The sequence below is a fragment of the Panthera tigris genome, chromosome C1, assembly GCF_018350195.1.
Source record: "Panthera tigris isolate Pti1 chromosome C1, P.tigris_Pti1_mat1.1, whole genome shotgun sequence".
NCBI classification, from domain to species: domain Eukaryota; kingdom Metazoa; phylum Chordata; class Mammalia; order Carnivora; family Felidae; genus Panthera; species Panthera tigris.
The window spans coordinates 157,359,915-157,378,698 of NC_056667.1; the positions used below are offsets into that span (position 1 = coordinate 157,359,915).

At 34.3% G+C, this 18,784-nt stretch overlaps 1 protein-coding gene across 4 annotated transcripts in view; it reads left to right on the forward strand.

Moving 5' to 3' along the window:
- UBR3 (ubiquitin protein ligase E3 component n-recognin 3) overlaps positions 1–18,784 on the forward strand; it is a 234,227-nt gene that overhangs the window by 35,875 nt on the left and 179,568 nt on the right. For 3 of the 4 annotated variants that reach the window (XM_042994657.1, XM_042994658.1, XM_042994660.1), the window contains exons 2-5: positions 647–786; positions 3,542–3,700; positions 9,760–9,903; positions 10,445–10,494. In XM_042994657.1, the coding sequence (XP_042850591.1) occupies positions 647–786; positions 3,542–3,700; positions 9,760–9,903; positions 10,445–10,494 (493 nt within the window). Of the gene's footprint in view, positions 1–646; positions 787–1,228; positions 1,300–3,541; positions 3,701–9,759; positions 9,904–10,444; positions 10,495–18,784 lie in introns of those variants that run through there. The other variant, XM_042994659.1, reaches the window with a different exon arrangement.

An 18,784-nucleotide genomic window follows, 5' to 3' on the forward strand; every position in this document is an offset into this window, starting at 1 on the left:
TTTTCAGGTGAGATAGTTTTTGCATTCTTTCTAATAAGTTTGTTTCTAGATATTTTATATATTTAGTGTGGTTATTCTGTATTGTCACAAAATACCATATTTGTGATCATTTGGATTGTGAATACAGAACAGTTTGCTTCATTTTTGTTCAAGTATATCAATCATACTTTAAAATAAGTATAAACAAGATTAGAAGGAATGTATATACTTAAGTGTACTATATTAATTTTTCAAATAAACTATTTCTATCACTTATGTATTCATTAATACAATAAATTAGAAATAATTAAGGAATAGAAAATGCAAATTCTTAGGAAATGATCAGTTTCTACTTAATGGTTTATGAAGAGTGAAAGTAACAAAGTAGTATGTAAAAATAATAAATTGCAGTTAAAAATATTAAATCCTGTAATGAGATTTTCTTTTTATATTCTAGTTGGAACCTAGCTAGTGTAGTCTTTTATTAGGAGGAAATCCCCCTCAGCCACATTTTTGATTTAAAGACTCATTTACAGTCTTTTAACATGGTACCTTGATAAGAATCATATTGGCCTGCATTCTGTTTATGGATATTGTAAATATAGTGATAATATGTTTCTGGCAGATTAGATATCACTGTTAATTTTTTTTCTTTTTCATATTACAGGTTTTGCAAAAGGCATCAAATTAAATCAAGTTCAAATATTCCCTGTGTCCCCAAAGACTTACTGATGATGTCTGAATTTGTTCTTCCAAGATTTATTTTTTGTCTTATTCAGTACTTAAGAGAAGGCTATAATGAACCAGGTATGTTTAATCTACTCTTTGTTAGTAGTCTTTTTAAGTTTCCAATTAACAGAATTTAGTATGAATAATGAAGTGAATTTTTTTCAGATATCATTTTTTTTGTTTACCGTGTTTTATGACAAGACTATGAAATACAGATACTAAATAAAAACATACTTTAGTATATACATCAATTATATAACCTAACAGATACCTTATAATCTTATAACCTTTTAGTAGGCACAGTTTGGAACATTCTGTTCCTGAGATCATAGATATGTTGAATCAAACTTAGCTGGCCTTTTGCGGATGAGGAAATGATCATTTTATGGGGTTAAAGTGACTTTACGATTATATTGTGCTATAACAGAATTAAGAAGTCCTGGAAATGCGTGACTTTAACTTAGATTTTTAGAAGATAAACTACTTTTTCACCAGTTCTCTTTCTCTCTTTTTTTTGTAGATGTCTATATATTTTTATTCACCTCCATATATAACAGCTTATGAGAGAAATTGCTCACTCCCATCTTACAGGTAGAATGTATGGGTGTAAGCATCATGATAGTATTGAAAAGAAAAAAGAAACATGTAGATATTCTTCTTGCTTTTTAAGATTTAGTCACAATCTTGATTAACATACTTTACTAAATATTTTGGATTTGGATATTATCTGTTAAAGTCATCAGTCTGACCTTGTAAATTACAGATATCAATTAGTGTGGTAATTTACTTTTCTGATGATACTTGTATTTTTATCATTTAAGGGACTACATCTTGAATTACTTTTAGAGGTTTTAAATTATGTATTTACCATAAATAATCTTAAATCCAGTTTGAAACTATGGCACACGTTTTAATCTTCTGTCTATCCCCCATCATTGGAGTGTGAAGAAATATTTAGCATCTTCATCATTTCTAAAATACCATGTTATTCTCATTGTGAGCAAACACTTATACTACTGTATTTCTACATTTTAAACAAAATCTACAATCCTTTGTTAACTACTTCTACCCCTCTCAGAGCATATAAATATAGGAAGAAATATTACTTAAAATATAGGAAGAAATATTACTTTGATTTAGCCTCAAACTACCCTGTCTTTGGAATGAAGGACCTGGAGGCCAGCTGGTTATTGAACTTGCCTTTTGTGCTATTTCTCATATACTAGTTAATAGAGTTTTTGGGAATTTACATTTTGTATTATAAATGTCCTATTTTAGAAGAGTAATAGGTAGAAATCATTTATTATGAGAACTTTAAACCTTACCATTAGATCAGGGAGCAATTCACACAAAAGTACATTATGTTTATTTTTTCCTTTAGTTACCTTTAGCAGTTATAAAAGGTAGATGACCTAGGTACATAGCTTTGATAATTATTTGCTATTTATTTGCTATTTAATTTGATAATTATTTGTTTTGCAAATATGAATAGAAGCACTTTTTTGTCTTCAGATGAACTTCATGAACTTAGGTTCATGAAGATTTCCTTTCTGTATTACGACTTGTGCTCAGCATTCATTTCTTCTTGCTGTGCCAGAAAAATTACTACATTGCTTTGTGTAGAGATCACTGTTTAAAATTAAAGAAAGGACTTGAAATCATCTAATCCAGCGTAATAGAAACTCAGAGATCTTGTTGTTTGGCAGATGCCTTGAGTTCCATTTCTCATTTCACTCTACAATCCTCAGACCAGTGTCAGAGCTCATCTAGAACCTTTGCAAATGTGAATTAAATATCTGCTGTGTTACTGCCTAAGTCATCGGGGAGGATATGAAGATGAATAATATACAGTATTAGTAATCCACTGAGAAAGTGAGGTTTTTTAGTTTTGGGTCTCAGGAGTCAAGAGTTACCTAAAATTTCATTCACAGATCATCTTTGAGCTGGGTTGTGAGTTCCTTGGGGGGTAGAAACTAGGTTTTATTTAGTTTTGCTTCTCAGTGCCTATCATGTAGTAGGTACTGAATAAATATTGAATGAAATTGATATCCCCTTTCCTGGACACACAGGCCCCCCATTAGCTCCCTTATGATGCATCTTCTTTGCCAATTATATCTGAGCTCTAAATCTCATTATTTATTTCTTCCTTTAAGACTCGGTTTCTCTGAAGAATCACTTTTTTTCCCCCTCCTAAATATTCTTTTTCAGTTGCTGTACAACTTTCTACTCTCTTCCTCCAGCTCTACTAGACATATCTTGTCTGGTATCTTAAAACTATTTTAGTAAAAACATTCATGTTTATGAAAACAGTTATTTTTCATTTTGCTTGCTTTGACCTCCAGCTAACATGAGTTTGTATTTTTAGAATATGATAGAGGATGGGTTATTTGCTACACAGGTTTAAATTTAGAGCTGACATAATTTTGTTCTAATATTCTTACACTACTCTCAATATTATTTGGTTTCAAAATGTCTTGTTTTATTTTAGAGAATGATCTTACTTTTTCTTAAACACTAATTTTGAAATGATGTTATGATTACATTTATATATTTGGAAGTATAGGACCCTCAAATTGAATCCCTTTTAACCAGATTAAATGCTTAATATCTTATGAAGTCATTTCTTTTCCCCCTTTACCTTTTCTCAGAGAATTGAATTCCTGAGCAAGTCTACCCTAGGCTGGGCTCTGGGTGGATAACTACCTTCTAAACTGAGTTCTTATATTTTTTGATTATAAAATACTCTTACCCAAGTTGCTATAATTTGAAAAGAATAAAATATTGTTATTCTTAGCAAAATATCTTAAAGGAAGTTAATTATATGTTTTTACAGCAGCCGATGTACCATCAGAAAAAGACCTTAACAAAGTTCTTCAGCTTTTGGAACCTCAAATTTCCTTTTTAGAAGATCTAACTAAAATGGGAGGAGCGATGCGGTCTGTTCTTACTCAGGTTTTGACAAACCAACAAAACTATAAAGATCTGACTTCTGGTAAGTAAAATGTTAGAATAGAAGAAAGTTAGAATTTACTTATGTTACTGTAATCATAAGAAATTGCGTATTTTCAAACTTAAATGCAAAATGTGGATTTTTTCCCCATAGAATGCTAAAGCTGGACGTTATTAACTTGGAGTTAGCACTAGAACCCAGGTCTCTTCAAAGTTTTGGTGTGACATACTCATAATTGTACTCCACCTCCCCTTCTGTAAACAGTAACAAAACTACTTCTGTGTCTTCATTTTTGGTATTCTGTACTTTTGGGTTATATTGCATAGTATTTTATAATAATGTAGAGTTTAAGTTAAAAACTTCGAATTGCTGAATATGTTTGTACATGATATATACTGTTATATAAAATAGTACAACAAATATTCAAAAAAAATTTTTTTAACATTTATTCGTTTTTGAGAGACAGCAAGAACAGAGCATGAGTGGGGGAGGGGCAGAGAGGGAGACTAAATCCAAAGCAGGCTCCAGGCTCCGAGCTGTCAGCACAGAGCCTGACTCAGGGTTCGAACTCATTGACCACAAGATCATGACCCAAGCTAAGTCAGACACTCAATTGAATGAGCCACCAAGGTGCCCCAGTACAACAAATATTTTAAATAGCATTATTTTTGCTGGCTTATGAAAACATGCTTTGAAAATTGAGGTTTATCTTTTCTTTAGAGTGTGAAATTTTCATATGTATTGTAAACCATATGTTCTTCAGAGGTTGTCTTATCTGATATGTTTACTTTTTCAACAAATACTTATTAAGCACCTACTATGTACTTGGTTTGGGGGTAAGTACTGGAGCTTGGAGCAGGGAATTTAAGTAGTAAACCAGGTAATCCTATCCCTGCCCTTATAAAGTTTAAGGACTGGTGAGTGAGATGGCATTAACAATTATATTAATACAGTATAGAAGGGAGACTTGATTTCACTGATGGGGAATGTGGGATGCTTCACTGAGGAAGTGATATTTAAAGTAAAACCTAATGGTTGAGAGAAAGTCATTTAGCTAGAGGGTGAGGGGGAATTGGGTGGTAATGGGATGGAATTATATTCAAGGTGGAGGACATCCTCTGCTTCTGAGTGCTGGGCTAGCTCTTACGTCATAAACAACATAAAACTAGAAAAAATGTGAGGAAGCTGTTATTAGGCATTGTACAAAAGGCAATACAAGACTATAAACCTTTGAGAGAAAGGAAAACATGAGACGAACCCCACGATTGCTTTGAATATCTGTCGGGGGATAACTTCCTGACTGTAGTACAGCAAGCTGGCATTGAAGCAGAGTGTGGTTGTCCAAGTGAGCCAAGGAGGCAGAGATCACAGGTTAGGACAGTGGAAGCAGTTGGAAACTGGAATCTTTGGGGTAGAATACCAAGAGGTATTAGGGCAGATGAATGAGGGACCCCTGAAGGTGGTTGGCTGAGGACGGAGATTCACCTGTACAGTATGAGACTGCCTCAGGCTTACTAGAGAGTCACTATAGAGTGACTGCTATTGGGTTAAAAGCAGAATAGTGGCATTAGAGGTTAGGCAGTTTTGGGAGACATTGGCGTTTCAGCCCAACCAGACTGGAGAGACATTGTTAATACCCCAGGTATCTAGCTGAGACACCTTCGAGTAAGGTCTACCCTAGGTCAGATTTAATGAAGCCTAAAACCCTGGCAGATTCTGCAATGGAGACAGAATTTAGAGATTATTCCTGTCACTTAAAAAAAAATTTTTTTTTAATGTTTATTTGTTTTTGAGAGAGAGAGGGAGACACACAAACCGAAACAGATTCCAGGCTCTGAGCTGTCAGCACAGAGCCGACAGGGCTCGAACTCACAAATCGCGAGATCATGACCTGAACTGAAGTCGGACGCCCAACCTACTGAGCCACCCAGGTGCTCTGTCACTTTAGAGGCCCTTTTGAGAACCTTAGGCTTTCTACAGACCTGCCCTTTACAAATTTTAAAACCAAACCTTCATGAGTTTGTGATCAGGCTATTAATTGAGTAGTCTGCTAAATTAAAATTGATACTCTTCAAAGGAAGATAATAGAATTCAGAATCTTCTATAATATGTCCTTAGAATGTCCAGTATACAATAAAAACTACTAAACATGCAAGAAAATAAGTTGTGCACTATAACCAAGAAATAGGGCAGTCAATAGAAATTGATCTTGAAATGGTCCAGATGTTGGATTTAGCAGATAAAGACATTGAAGCATCTATTGTCAATACATTCAATAAATTAAAGGAAAATCTATTTAGATAACTAAAAGCAAATATGCTGTTAGTGAAGAGATCAGGAATCTTAGCAAAGAAATATAAACAAAAAAAGAAATTCTAGAACTGAAAATTAGTGTTGAGTGCAATAATTGAGAAAATTTACTGGATAGATTTAGCAGCAGATTGGAGAGGGTAGAAGAAAGACTTAGTAAATTCGAAGACAGAGTAATAGATCATTCTATCTAGAGAACAGAGAGAAAATACAAGAGAGTCTTAGGGACCTGTTAGACTAAATTGGATCTAACATGCCTATAATTGGAATCCCAGGAGGACAGGAGGGTATGAATGTGGCAGAAAAAAACATTAGAAAAAATCCTGACTAAAATTTCCCTAATTGGATGTAAAACATTGACTTACAGATCCAAGATGCTTAATAAACCCCAAATAAGATAAACAAAGACTATCAGTCACACCTGGACACCTCCTACATTCCATGTTGAAATATTTGTGGATGACAATGAGCTTACTTTTTTAAAAAGGACTAAAAAAAGGTCTAGTGTTGAAATTAAATGAAGGTAGGGTGATAGTGACACCAGTAAGGCTACCACATCAGGTTGGATCCATGGCTCTCATAGGCCATGTGATATTTTATGTGATATCCTGAATGTGTTGGGAATTCATGGAAATATATATATTTTAAATGTTTATTTTTGAGAGAAAGAGTGGGGGAGGGGCAGAGAAAGAGGATGACCGAGGATCTGAAGCAGGCTCTGTCAGCGCAGAGTACAATACGGGGCTCAAACCCACAAACTGCGAGACCATGACCTGAGCGGAAGTCGGACACTTAACCAACTGAGCCACCCAGGCGCCCCAAGCATGGAAATATTCTAAGCTTAAGAGTGACATGATCAGATATGTGTTTTGAAAAGATGATTTGCTGTTTTGCCAAAATAGATGGGAAGGGGCAAGAACAGAAAAGCTCTGCTATAGTAGCCTAGGGTAAAGATGATGGTAGCTTGTATTTGAGTTTTGGTGATAAAGCTGGAGAGAGATAAATTATACCTGGTGGTCTGTTATTCTTCAACCTTACTCAGAAACTCAACTGTTGTGAAAGAAAGCAGCAAGTTGTTCTTAATCATTGTAAGAATGTATACCTTAGGAAAGATTTATGGTAATTGTCTTTTATTTCCACAATTCCTTTTTAATTATTTATTGAAATTAAAAAACAACACAACAGAAATGCTTGAGTGATTTTTAGTGATGGAAATCACATTAAATTTTGATCAAGAAGTTTAAAATTTGCAGTCTAGCTTCACTGCTTATCACCGCTTGCTTACTCACTGGCTATGTTATCTTTGTAAGCCTCAGCTTCTTCACTTTTAAAAATGGTGATTATACATTCATTTTTCTCAGGCTTGTTGTGAAGGTTGGTAAAATACATTTTGTTATTTAAAAAGTATTACAGTATTACAGTATTAAAAAGTATTACACCTGGATGGCTCAGTCAGTTAAGCGTCTAACTCTTGATCCCGGCTCAGGTCATGATCTCGGCTCAGGTCATGATCTCGGCTCAGGTCATGATCTCACAGTTTTGTGGGTTTGAGCCCTGTGTTGGGCTCTGCACTGGCAGCATGGAGCCTGTTTGGGATTTTCTCTCTGCCCCTTTGCATGTGTGCACATGCCCACGCCCTTTCTCAAAAATAAGTAAACTTAAAGTATTACAAAAATTTCATCCATCGTGATTGAGAGAAATACATGGCTTTTATTACTCAGGAGACATGTAGTCATTTCTCATATAGGATGCTTAGAAGGTCTTTATTTTTTTTTTTTTAATTTTTTTAATGTTATTTATATTTGAGAGAGAGAGACAGATCAGGGGAAGGGCAGAGAGAAAGACCAAGAAGACAGTCTGAACCAGGCACCAGGCTCTGAGCTATCAGCACAAAGCCCAATGCGGGCTTGAACTCACAAGCCTTGAGATCATGACCTGAGCCGAAATCAGATGCTTAACTGACCGAGCTACCCAGGTGCCCCAATGGTCTTTATTCTTTATAAACTAAATGTAATTGTTTGTGTTACACTAAATGTAATTGTTTTTAATATTGGACTTGAACTGAAGGATAGATGTATTCCTGTCTGTTTTAATAAGTGCTAGAGTGTTTTTTTTTTGTTTGTTTGTTTGTTTGTTTTGTTTTTTGTCTTTTTTTAAACCAGCCCAGAGAGACATTTAAAAAACTAAACTAGGGGCTCATGAGTGGCTCAGTCGGTTAAGCATCCCACTTCGGCTCAGGTCATGATCTTGTGGTTCATGGGTTCGAGCCCTGTTTTGGGCTCTGTGCTGACAGCTCAGAGACTGCAGCCTGCTTCAGATTCTGTGTCTCCCTTTCTCTCTGCCCCTCCCCTGCTCATGCTTTGTCTCTCTCTCTCTCTCTCTCTCCCAAAAATAAATTTAAAAATACTTTTTAAAACAAAACAAGAAAACCCAAAACTGTTCTGGGGCACTTGGGTTCAAGCCCCACATCGAGCTCTGTGCTGTCAGCACAGACCCCGCTTCAGATCTTCTGTCCCTGTCTTGCGCGCATGCTCTCTCTCTCAAAAATAAATAAATCTTAAAAAAAAAAACAAAAACGCAAACCAAAACTGTTCTATTGCAATTATTCAGGCTAGCAAGGAGAGAAAATAGAGAAAAGCTCAACAAGTATTAAGTTCATTTATGTATTTTTATAATCAAGAGATTGAGATCTTAATTTAAGATATGTAATTTGCCTAAGAGGTGTCCAATGCCATGGTATTTTGGCTTTCAGAGAGCGAATAATCTTTTTCTTTTCTTTTTTCTTTTTTTTTTTTTTTATTTAAAAAAATTTTTTTTAACGTTTATTTACTTTTGAGACAGAGAGCATGAACGGGGGAGGGTCAGAGAGAGAGAGGGAGACACAGAATCTGAAACAGGCTCCAGGCTCTGAGCCATCAGCACAGAGCCTGACACGGGGCTTGAACTCACAAACCGCGAGATCATGACCTGAGCCAAAGTCGGACGCTTAACCGACTGAGCCACCCAGGCGCCCCAATCTTTTTCTTTTCTTTTCTCTTCTCTTTTCTTTTCTTTTTCTTTTTCTTTTTAAAGAACTCTCAAAATACATGTTTTTCTTTTACTGTTATTCCATGCTCCATAAATATATTAAAAAACAAAACAAAAATTGGCAATAATTAATAAGCCACAATGCTAAAGTGAAAGTTCCAGGATTATGTAATTCTAGAACTTAAGGTTTTCAGTATTACTTGGAATAAATTAATTTTAACTGATACTTCTATAGAAATTATACTTTTAATTCTTGTGATAGAAAATGTGATGGAAAAAGTTTGATAAAACAAATTAAGAGTAATCTCAGTTATAATGCTTGAACATTCCACCCGGGTATTATTTTATCCAGGAAGCCTTTCCTAAGTATTTTGCTTTGGGTTAAGTCTAGCTGCACAGTACTGTGAGAGCACAGATTGTCAAACCAAATGGTGAAGTCTAATACACTAAATTGTCATTTACTGGATTATCTGCCTTTCTGTGCCATGAGTTTTCAGGTTCCTTGAAGGCAGGAATTATACCCTTATTAATCTGTGTACCTCTTGTGCCTTGCTTATAATCTCTGGCATATTTTACATTTGTTACCTAGTAGATTTTATTATTTGTTATAAACATGCTGTGCAGTTTTGCCTGAAGCTGTTTTATATTATTCATTCTAGGGTTCTCCTGCCATTAGAATATTCAGCTCTTTTATATATATATTAGTTACTGAGATCGCTTTACTTATATTTTGAATGGAATTTTTTTCTGATTTTAAATATTAGGTCTTGGAGAAAATGCTTGTGCAAAGAAAAGTCATGAAAAGTACCTTATAGCTCTGAAGAGCTCTGGACTTACCTATCCCGAGGATAAACTTGTATACGGTCTACAGGAACCATCAGCTGGCACTAGCACTCTGGCAGTGCAAGGTTTGTCTGTTTAATTTGAACAGTGGTGACTTTTCTGTGTTAAAACAGAAAGACCCTCACACTTGACTTGTTGTTGGAGAAATTTAAGTAATGTGTCATTCCTTGGTGGTAAACATGTAGAAGCAAGAAAGAATAGATTGGCCAAAGAAGAGAATACATTTCTTAAATGGAATTTGGTTAAGTTTATTTAAGGTCCTGTTTTTAGCTCATGAAGAAGGTAGCAGTTGCTATTTAAGAGTAGCCCAAAACTTTAGTATCTTAATATTTTAGTAAACCATGATATAAAAAGAAAGAGATCCTTCTGAAACATTATTTGTGATGATTAAATCTGGATTTTCACTACAGATTTCCTTTGAAGTATAAACCTATATTAGGCCCAAATTTATTAAAGATAAATGTTGAACTCTCCCAAGATAACTGTCGGAATGAGTTGTCTTAATGTAACAAAACTTAGCTTTTTTTTATGTCTCAGAATAATTTTAAAGTAAGGCAATACGTAACAGCTATGAAGGAAATTTTTTTTTTTTTTTCCTTTCCAAAGGTTTTGCGGGTGCAACAGGAACTTTGGGACAACTAGATTCTTCAGATGAGGTGACATTTAAAATTTAAAGCTTTTTGCAAATACAAGTTTTAGAACTGTATAGATTTGTGGATGTTATCTAGTTTAAATTTCTCATTTTGTAGACAAGGACACTGAAGCCTAGAGTGAAATAATTTAGCCAAGATTGCAAAGTTACTAGCTTTTTACTTCTGGTTTATAATTCATTTCTTTCTTCACAGTTCAAAAGTGGGAGATAGAAAGAGATAGCGATTTCTCCTAGGAAGATATCCCCATGTTGACCCAAATTATCCTATATACAATGAAATTGTTTTAAGAAATTTAGCTTAGTCTAGAACAGTGTATTAAAAGAGTATAAAATGTAACTGCTTAAAAAAATAAAATGTAACTGCTTTTCCAATTTCATAACAAGTTATACCTTATATGTTATATCTTATTTTAAAAAGCAGGGAAATGGGCTGTCAGTTTGAAATTTCAACTTTTATAGTACTTATTAGCCAAATAGTAGTGTTTATTAAATATGTCTGATAAATCCTTTAGAACATTTAAGTGATCAAATATACAAATATTTGTGTACAGTTTTGATGCTTATGAAATTTAAATTTCACATTTTCCTAAAATTATACATTTAATGATTAAAATTTATTTATTTTTTGATGTTTGTTTTTGAGAGAGAGAGAGAGAATGAGAGAGAGAGAGGGCATGAGCAGGGGAGGGACAGAGAGAGACACACACAGAACTGGAAGCTGATTTCAGGCTCTGATCTGTCAGCACAGAGCCCAATGCGGTGCTCAAACCCATGAGCCACGAGGCTCGAACCTACAAGCTGTGAGATCCTGAGATGAGTCGAAGTCAGATACTTAACCAACTGAGCCACTCAGGCACCCCAGTGATTAAAATTTAAAACCTAAAAATTGTGTTATATTAAAACATACACTTTTTCTTTGAAAACCCATTTTGATTTGAAAATATCACATGAACTAAGAAAAATATCCTTTTTGAAAACATGATTTCTGTTATTGATGTCTTGTAATTGATTTAATGCCTTATAATTTGAACTTCCTGGTAGTATTTTTCCCCTCTAAAAAGGCTCTCACAAAATGCAACATCTTATGGAGTCCCTTTTTGGACAGTTTTAAAGAGTTTTCAATAAATTGGAGAGACAATTTCATAGGCTGTTTACAAGTTTGACTCTGGAATTAGAGTGCCTGGGTTTGTTTCTGGCTCCTGTACCAATTAGTAGTGTGACTTTAGGCAAGTGTCCTAACTTCTCCATGGCTAAATTTCCTCTTCTGCAAAATGGAGGTGGTAATAGTATTATTGCCAGGAGTTATTATGAGGATTGAATGAGTTCATATATGAAAGCACTTAAACTAGTGCCTGGCATATTGTGAACACTGTATATGTGTCTGTTAAATAAGTTAAAATAAAATCATAAAAAAATTAAATTTAAAATCATTAAAAATAGTGCAAATGGTTAGCTAAAACTTTTGTTTTTTTTTTTAACTAAAGATAAGTTACAAAGAACATTGCTATAATGATGAATTGGAAAACTTGTATTTAAAATAGATTCTCAAAAGTACATATAAACATTATTCATTATTCCAACCAAAATAATAATAATTCCATTTCGAAGCTAGTGGAGGGGAGTGATGGAGGTAGGAATACTAATTGTTCTTATGTCAAAGAAGGAAGAGATTGGATAATAGACGTGGTTTCAAATGACTTACTCTTCTTTCCATAAGGGCATTTTATGGGGAGGCAAAATGGCCTCTAAAAAGGCAAGATCTGGGAATACTAGGAGTTGAATATGAATGGGTGCATGGACATTTTTGGTTTAAAGCCAGCCAGATAGGAAAGGAGCCTTGTATCTATTGTCAGTAGAAACTTTAGAAAATAGTTCCATAATGAAATGGTTTAGTGATGTTACAGAACACTTTTAAAGATAATCTAAACATTTTATGTGATTTAGAACAATAAAAACCTATACTTATGTTATATGATGGGATAAAATTTTCATATTATTTTAGCATACCTAGCGTTATGCATCTAACAGCCATGCTAATAATTCTGCTTTACTTCCATGAATTGAATTTGATTTCTGGGCATGTAGAAAACTGATCTTCAACATAGATCCTTTTCCTCTGTCTAAGGAAAGTAGTAACAGTCATTTTGTCTTGGCCTAAACTCTCCAGATTGCCTTTTTAAACTGCCAGGGGAGATTTTAATTGTATATAACTGCATTACAATAACACTGTATTTTATGGTAGGGTGCTAGAAGGAAATCCTTTTGTGTATGTGTGTGTGTGTGGGGGGGGGGGTGGGGGTGGAGAGAGAAGTAATTTTTGTGGGGGTATCAGAGGATTTGAAATATGGCTTTTCTTTGTTCATTACCATTGCTTCTAGTCTGTCCTTACATCTTCTGTTCCTCTGTTCTTTCCTTTTGGATTCTTTGTTTCAGCAACTTTTTGTGTGTGATATGGTTTTATTACAATAATATATAATATTTTGTTCCTTGATTATGATTGTGTGTCAGTGTGAGTATCATATTAAAAACATCTTGATGGTGACAGCTTCAAAATACTTCATTTCTTCTATCCTCAAAATACATCATTTTTTGAGAGTATCTGAGAAGAATTACTGTTAGAGCATGTGATACATATTTAACTTATGTAGTTAAAAGTACTTTAGACTTTTTCACCTTTATTTTTTTTATTATTATTATTTTTTAATGTTTATTTATTTTTGAGACAGAGAGAGACAGAGCATGAATGGGGGAGGGGCAGAGAGAGAGGGAGACACAGAATCGGAAGCAGGCTCCAGGCTCTGAGCCATCAGCCCAGAGCCTGACGCGGGGCTCAAACCCACGAACCGTGAGATCGTGACCTGAGCTGAAGTCGGACGCTCAACCGACTGAGCCACCCAGGCGCCCCTGACTTTTTCACCTTTAAATCACATTTTATAATTAAAATTTTAATCTCTTTAAAAGTACTTTTTGTAATTTACATTTTTTTTAGTTTATATATTTTCTAAATATATGTGTTTATTATATTTTCATAAAAATGGGGTAATTTGGGCATTTGCAAACTTAAAGAGTTTCAAGTGAGTTGTTTAGCTGGAAGTGCATTGAAGGGCTATCTACTTTAGTTTTTCTCTAAGAGAACCTTGGGCTTTAGAGTTAGGAAGACCTTAGTTTGAATTTTCTTTCATAATCTTGCTCTGCTTTTGCCAGGTTATTTAACTTCTGAACATCCATTTTCTCTTGGAGAAATGAAGGTGATTCTGTTAGGATTAAATGGGATAACGTATAAAGTACCTATCATGGATTAGGCATAGAGTAGACTCTTGATACATGTTTTTGTCTGAGTACTTCATGTGAGAAGTGGTTCAAATATATGAATTTTTGAGCTGTTGTGGGTCATATTATATACATTTCTATTTATCGTTCCGGAGGAAATAGTTTGCTAAAGCATGTTTTAAAAGAATGAAGTTTATTTTTACTTTTATATTTATTTATTAAACACATTTTATTTTTTTCACATTACCTGTCAAATTTTCTTTGGCAAATTTACCCCATATACCAAATATTCAATTTAGAGCTTAGTTTATATTTATATAACTGAGTGCCATTCACCAAGATACCTTTCTCTAACCCCTAATGGTTTATTTATTTATTTATTTTTTATAATTTACATTTAAGTTAGTTAGCACATGGTTCAACAATGATTTCTGGAATAGATTCCATAAGCCTCTTACCCATTTAGCCCATCCACTCCTCCCCTAACCCCTCCAGCACACCTCTGTTCTCTATAAGAGTCTTTTATGTTTTGTCCCTCTCCCTGTTTTTATATTATTTTTGCTTCCCTTACCTTATGCTCAACTGTTTTGTATCTTAAAGTCCTTTTATCAGTGAAGTCATATGATATTTGCCTTTCTCTGACTGACTAAATGCACTTAGCATAATACCCTCTAGTTCCAGCTACGTAGCTGCAAATGGACGAATGAAGTTTATTTTTAAAAATTTAATTGAGATATTACCTAAATAATGCACAAATACATTGTAGTTGTTTTCCATGCAGTTCAGATAGAGTAAAAGTCCTTTCTCTATCCTCACTAGCACCAGCTCTTCTTTGGGTAACTACAGTTAATAGTTTGGATGTCCTTGACAGACCTTTTTCCATGGAGTTAAATAACCATATGTTTACAGAAATGTGTGTGTGTGCATGTGTGTAAATAAAAGGTGTTGTGCTATTTTATGGCCTTCTTTTATTTACTGCAAAATGTATTGTGTAGATCCATCTTTGTCAGTACTGTTCTTTCCATTTGCTGTACAGTAATCTGGAATATGAATGAACTACAGTTTGTCCAATCCTTTCTTTAATTTGCAGTTTTTTCTTACAAGGTGCAGTACTTACATTTCTTTTTATGCAGATGTTCAAATAGTTTTCTAAGGTGGAATTGTTAAGTCACAGGATATGCATATCTTAAATTTTAATAGATTATATTTTTCTGATTATAAAAATCACACATACTTAAAATGAAAAATGTAGAAAAGTGTAAAAATAAGATCATTACTTAGGACTAATTGTAGAAGAGTTTTAGTGACAAAGTCAAGAAATTTCCTATTTTAAGATTATAATCACAATTTTTTATATAAAAACACTTATTTTTATTGATTTGTATACCACAAGGTCTTTGCTTTTTGGTTCTGAACACATTTTCAAATCTTGAGCTGGAAACAGAAAAATCAGGGGCTCTTGGGTGTCTCAGTCAGTTAAGCATCCAAGTTGATCTTGGCTCAGGACATGATCTCATGGTTTGTGAGATCGAGCCCCACATTGGGTTCTGTGCTGATAGCATGGAGCCTACTTAAGAGTCTCTCTTTCCACTTCTCTGTGCCTCTCCTCCGCTCACATGAATTCTGTCTCAAACAAACAAAAAAATAGAAAAGTCATATAGTACAACAAAAACAAAAATGCGAATTAGGAAGGGGCAATTTGGTGGTTATAAAAATTACTAATGCTAGAGCTAAAAGAAACCTTAAAGTGCATTTTGCCTAACTTTCTTATCAATGAAGAAGCTGAATTCCGTGGAAATGACAGGTTCACTCAAGCTAGTGAATTTCAGCTCTAGTTAGTAGAGTTGGAAATGGACTCTAGGCCTTCTGTCTAGTTGGTTTAGAGTTCTTTCTATAAAGCGGATAAACTGCTGATTAATTACTATTACTGTGCAGCAAATTTCTCCTAAACTTTGTGGCTTAAAACTGCTCTTTTTCTTTTTCCTTACAATTTTATGACTCGGGAAATTGGGAACTGTATAGTTTGGCATTTCTCACTTGGGTTACCTCATGCAATTCTAGTTAGTTATTGCAGCCAACAACTAACTGCATTGCAACTGTAGTCATCTAAAGCTCAGCTGTGGTAGAGATTTAAGGTGGTCACTGACAGGCCTAGGAGTTGATTGCTGACTGTCCCCAGGGAACTCAGCTGGCTTTTCATTGGAGTGACTACCTGTGGCTTCTCTAGCATGGGGTCTCATGTTGTTACATAGTTACTGGCTTCTCCCAGATTGAGCAGCTGGGGAGCAGAATCTGTACAGCCTTTTCTGAGCTAGCTTTGTAAGTTACATAGTGTCCTTTCCAGCTACATTTTATTAGTTGCCAGTTGTGAAGGTGGGCCCAGAGTCAGTGGGAGGGAACATAGATCTCACCTTTACAGGGAGGATATCAAAGAATTTGTAAACACATGTTTAAAACTTCCATAACCAAGATGTGATGTCCGCCATTGTTTTCCCTGGATTCTCTTGATATCCAAAATAATGACTAACAAACCAACAATTGATTATAGATTTTTCCATCTATTCAGTCATTTTTTTTTTTTTTTTTTGGTTGGAAAAACTATCGCATGATAATGAAACACCACTGCAATCAGAAATGACTTTTGTAGGAGTTTTCCTTAAGTGTAATAGTTACTGTGGTACATCAAGAAAATGAAAGCTTATATTTACGATTATAAGATATTTTTTTAAAAGGTGATAAAAAAGAATGAAATCTTGCCATTTGCAGCAACGTGGATGAAACTGGAGGGTATTATGCTAAGTGAAAGAAGTCAGTCAGAGAAAGACAGATATGTGATTTCACTCATATGTGGAATTTGAGAAACTTAACAGATGACCATAGGGGAAGGGGAGGAAAAAATAAGTTACAGAGAGGCAGACCATAAGAGACTTTAAAAAAAATTTTTTTATTTATTTTTTATTAACTTGTTTTATTTTTTATTTTTTAAAATTTATATCCAAATTAGCATATAGTGCAACAATGATTTCAGGAGTAGATTCCCTAGTGCCCCTTACCCATTTAGCCCATGCCCCCTTCCACAACCCCTCCCGTAACCCTCAGTTTGTTCTCCATATTTATGAGTCTCTTACGCTTTGTCCCCCTCCCTGTTTTTATATTATTTTTGTTTCCCTTCCCTTATGTTCATCTGTTTTGTCTCTTAAAGTCCTCATATGAGTGAAGTCATATGATTTTTGTCTTTCTCTAATTTCACTTCGCATCATATCCTCTAGTTCCATCCACGTAGTTGCAAATGGCAAGGTTTCATTCTTTTTGATTGCCGAGTAATACTCCATTGTATATATATACCACATCTTCTTTATCCATTCATCCATTGATGGACATTTGGGCTCTTTCCATACTTTGGCTATTGTTGATAGTGCTGCTATAAACATGGGGGTGCATGTGTCCCTTTGAAACAGCACACCTGTATCCCTTGGGTAAATGCCTAGTAGTGCAATTGCTGGGTCGTAGGGTAGTTCAGTTTTTAGTTTTTTGAGGAACCTCCATACTGTTTTCCAGAGTGGCTGCACCAGCTTGCATTCCCAGAGAGACTCTTAAATACAGAGAACAAACTGAGGGTTGATGGGGAGTGGTGGAGAGGGGAAAATGGGTGATGGGCATTGAGGAGGGCACTTGTTGGGATGAGCACTTGGTGTTGTATGTAAGTGATGAATCACAGGAATCTACTCCTCAAGTCAAGACTACACTGTATGTCAAGTAACTTCACAAATAAATTAAAAAAAAATTATATTTACCTTTGTGAACTCTTTTTTTAACTCTGTAAAGGAGAAAGTTGATGAAGGGATAAGATAGAGTATGATAGAAGAGTACCTAGATATACATTTTCTTGAACAAATACCTATTTGTGCCATTTCAAAATTTCATTAAGGCTTTTAAAGCTATATTACATTTTTTTTCCAACCATAGGCACAAATGGTATATTTGCTTTTAGTATTTATATTTGAAATTTAATGAAGACCTGGATATTATTTAAGGATTGGAGTTTCTACACTCTTACCCTGCAGGCCCATGAGATTATTAAGCAAACTCTTTTCATGATTTCATTCTTGTAACTTAACAAATGGTATGAAAAGACAGGATGAGAAGAGAGCAGTGATGTTTTAATTACTACTATAGAAAAGTGATTATAACAACTAAAAATGTTTTAAGAATTTAGAATTGGAGAGACTCTAGAGGTAAGGTACTCTTAACCACTTTGTTTTAAAAATGAAGAAACAGATTTGGAACTATAACAGCAGCAAGATTTCTATTTGTAAAGTTTTATTTGAATGAGGGTATATATTGCAGTCTACTTAAAGTATATTATTCATACAGGTTGTGTCAGATATTTGTCCCCGCTGTCCCTAGAGTAACAGAACATTATGTACTCAGCAGTGCTATTTATACACATGACATTCTTCATGCTACTTACTACTACTTATTCTTTTTTTGTATAGCTCATATGAAATAGGAGTAGAAAATGTTGTTTGTGTTGTATGGCACTGAAAAGAAAATAAGAACATTTAACTTTACAGAGTATTTTAAAATTTATATTTGTATTTTTTGTTTACATTTATTTATAACCATCAGATAATTCAGTTCAAAAGAATTATCTCTGTAATATATGTACATGGGTCTAATTAGAGAATTTATCAGAGAAAATAGTATCTTTTAGAGGAAGATAACTTTGTAAGGAAAGATTATATTCACTGTGGCCATTACCATAGCAGTGTCCATTTATCTGTGTGCAGTGACCAGATCATTAATTTCTGTGGCATTGACGTACTTAGCTGTTCATACAAATGAAAACATTTAGGACACTTTTCCCTCTGTGAAACTGTAAAAATATGAAAAATTGAAATATAGAAAAAAGTATAAAAAAAGAAAACATTTACCTTCAGCTGTACCATCCAGAGATAACCATTGATTTGTTTTTTTACTTCTAGTCCTTTTTTCTTCTTACTTTTATATAATTGAGAAATAAT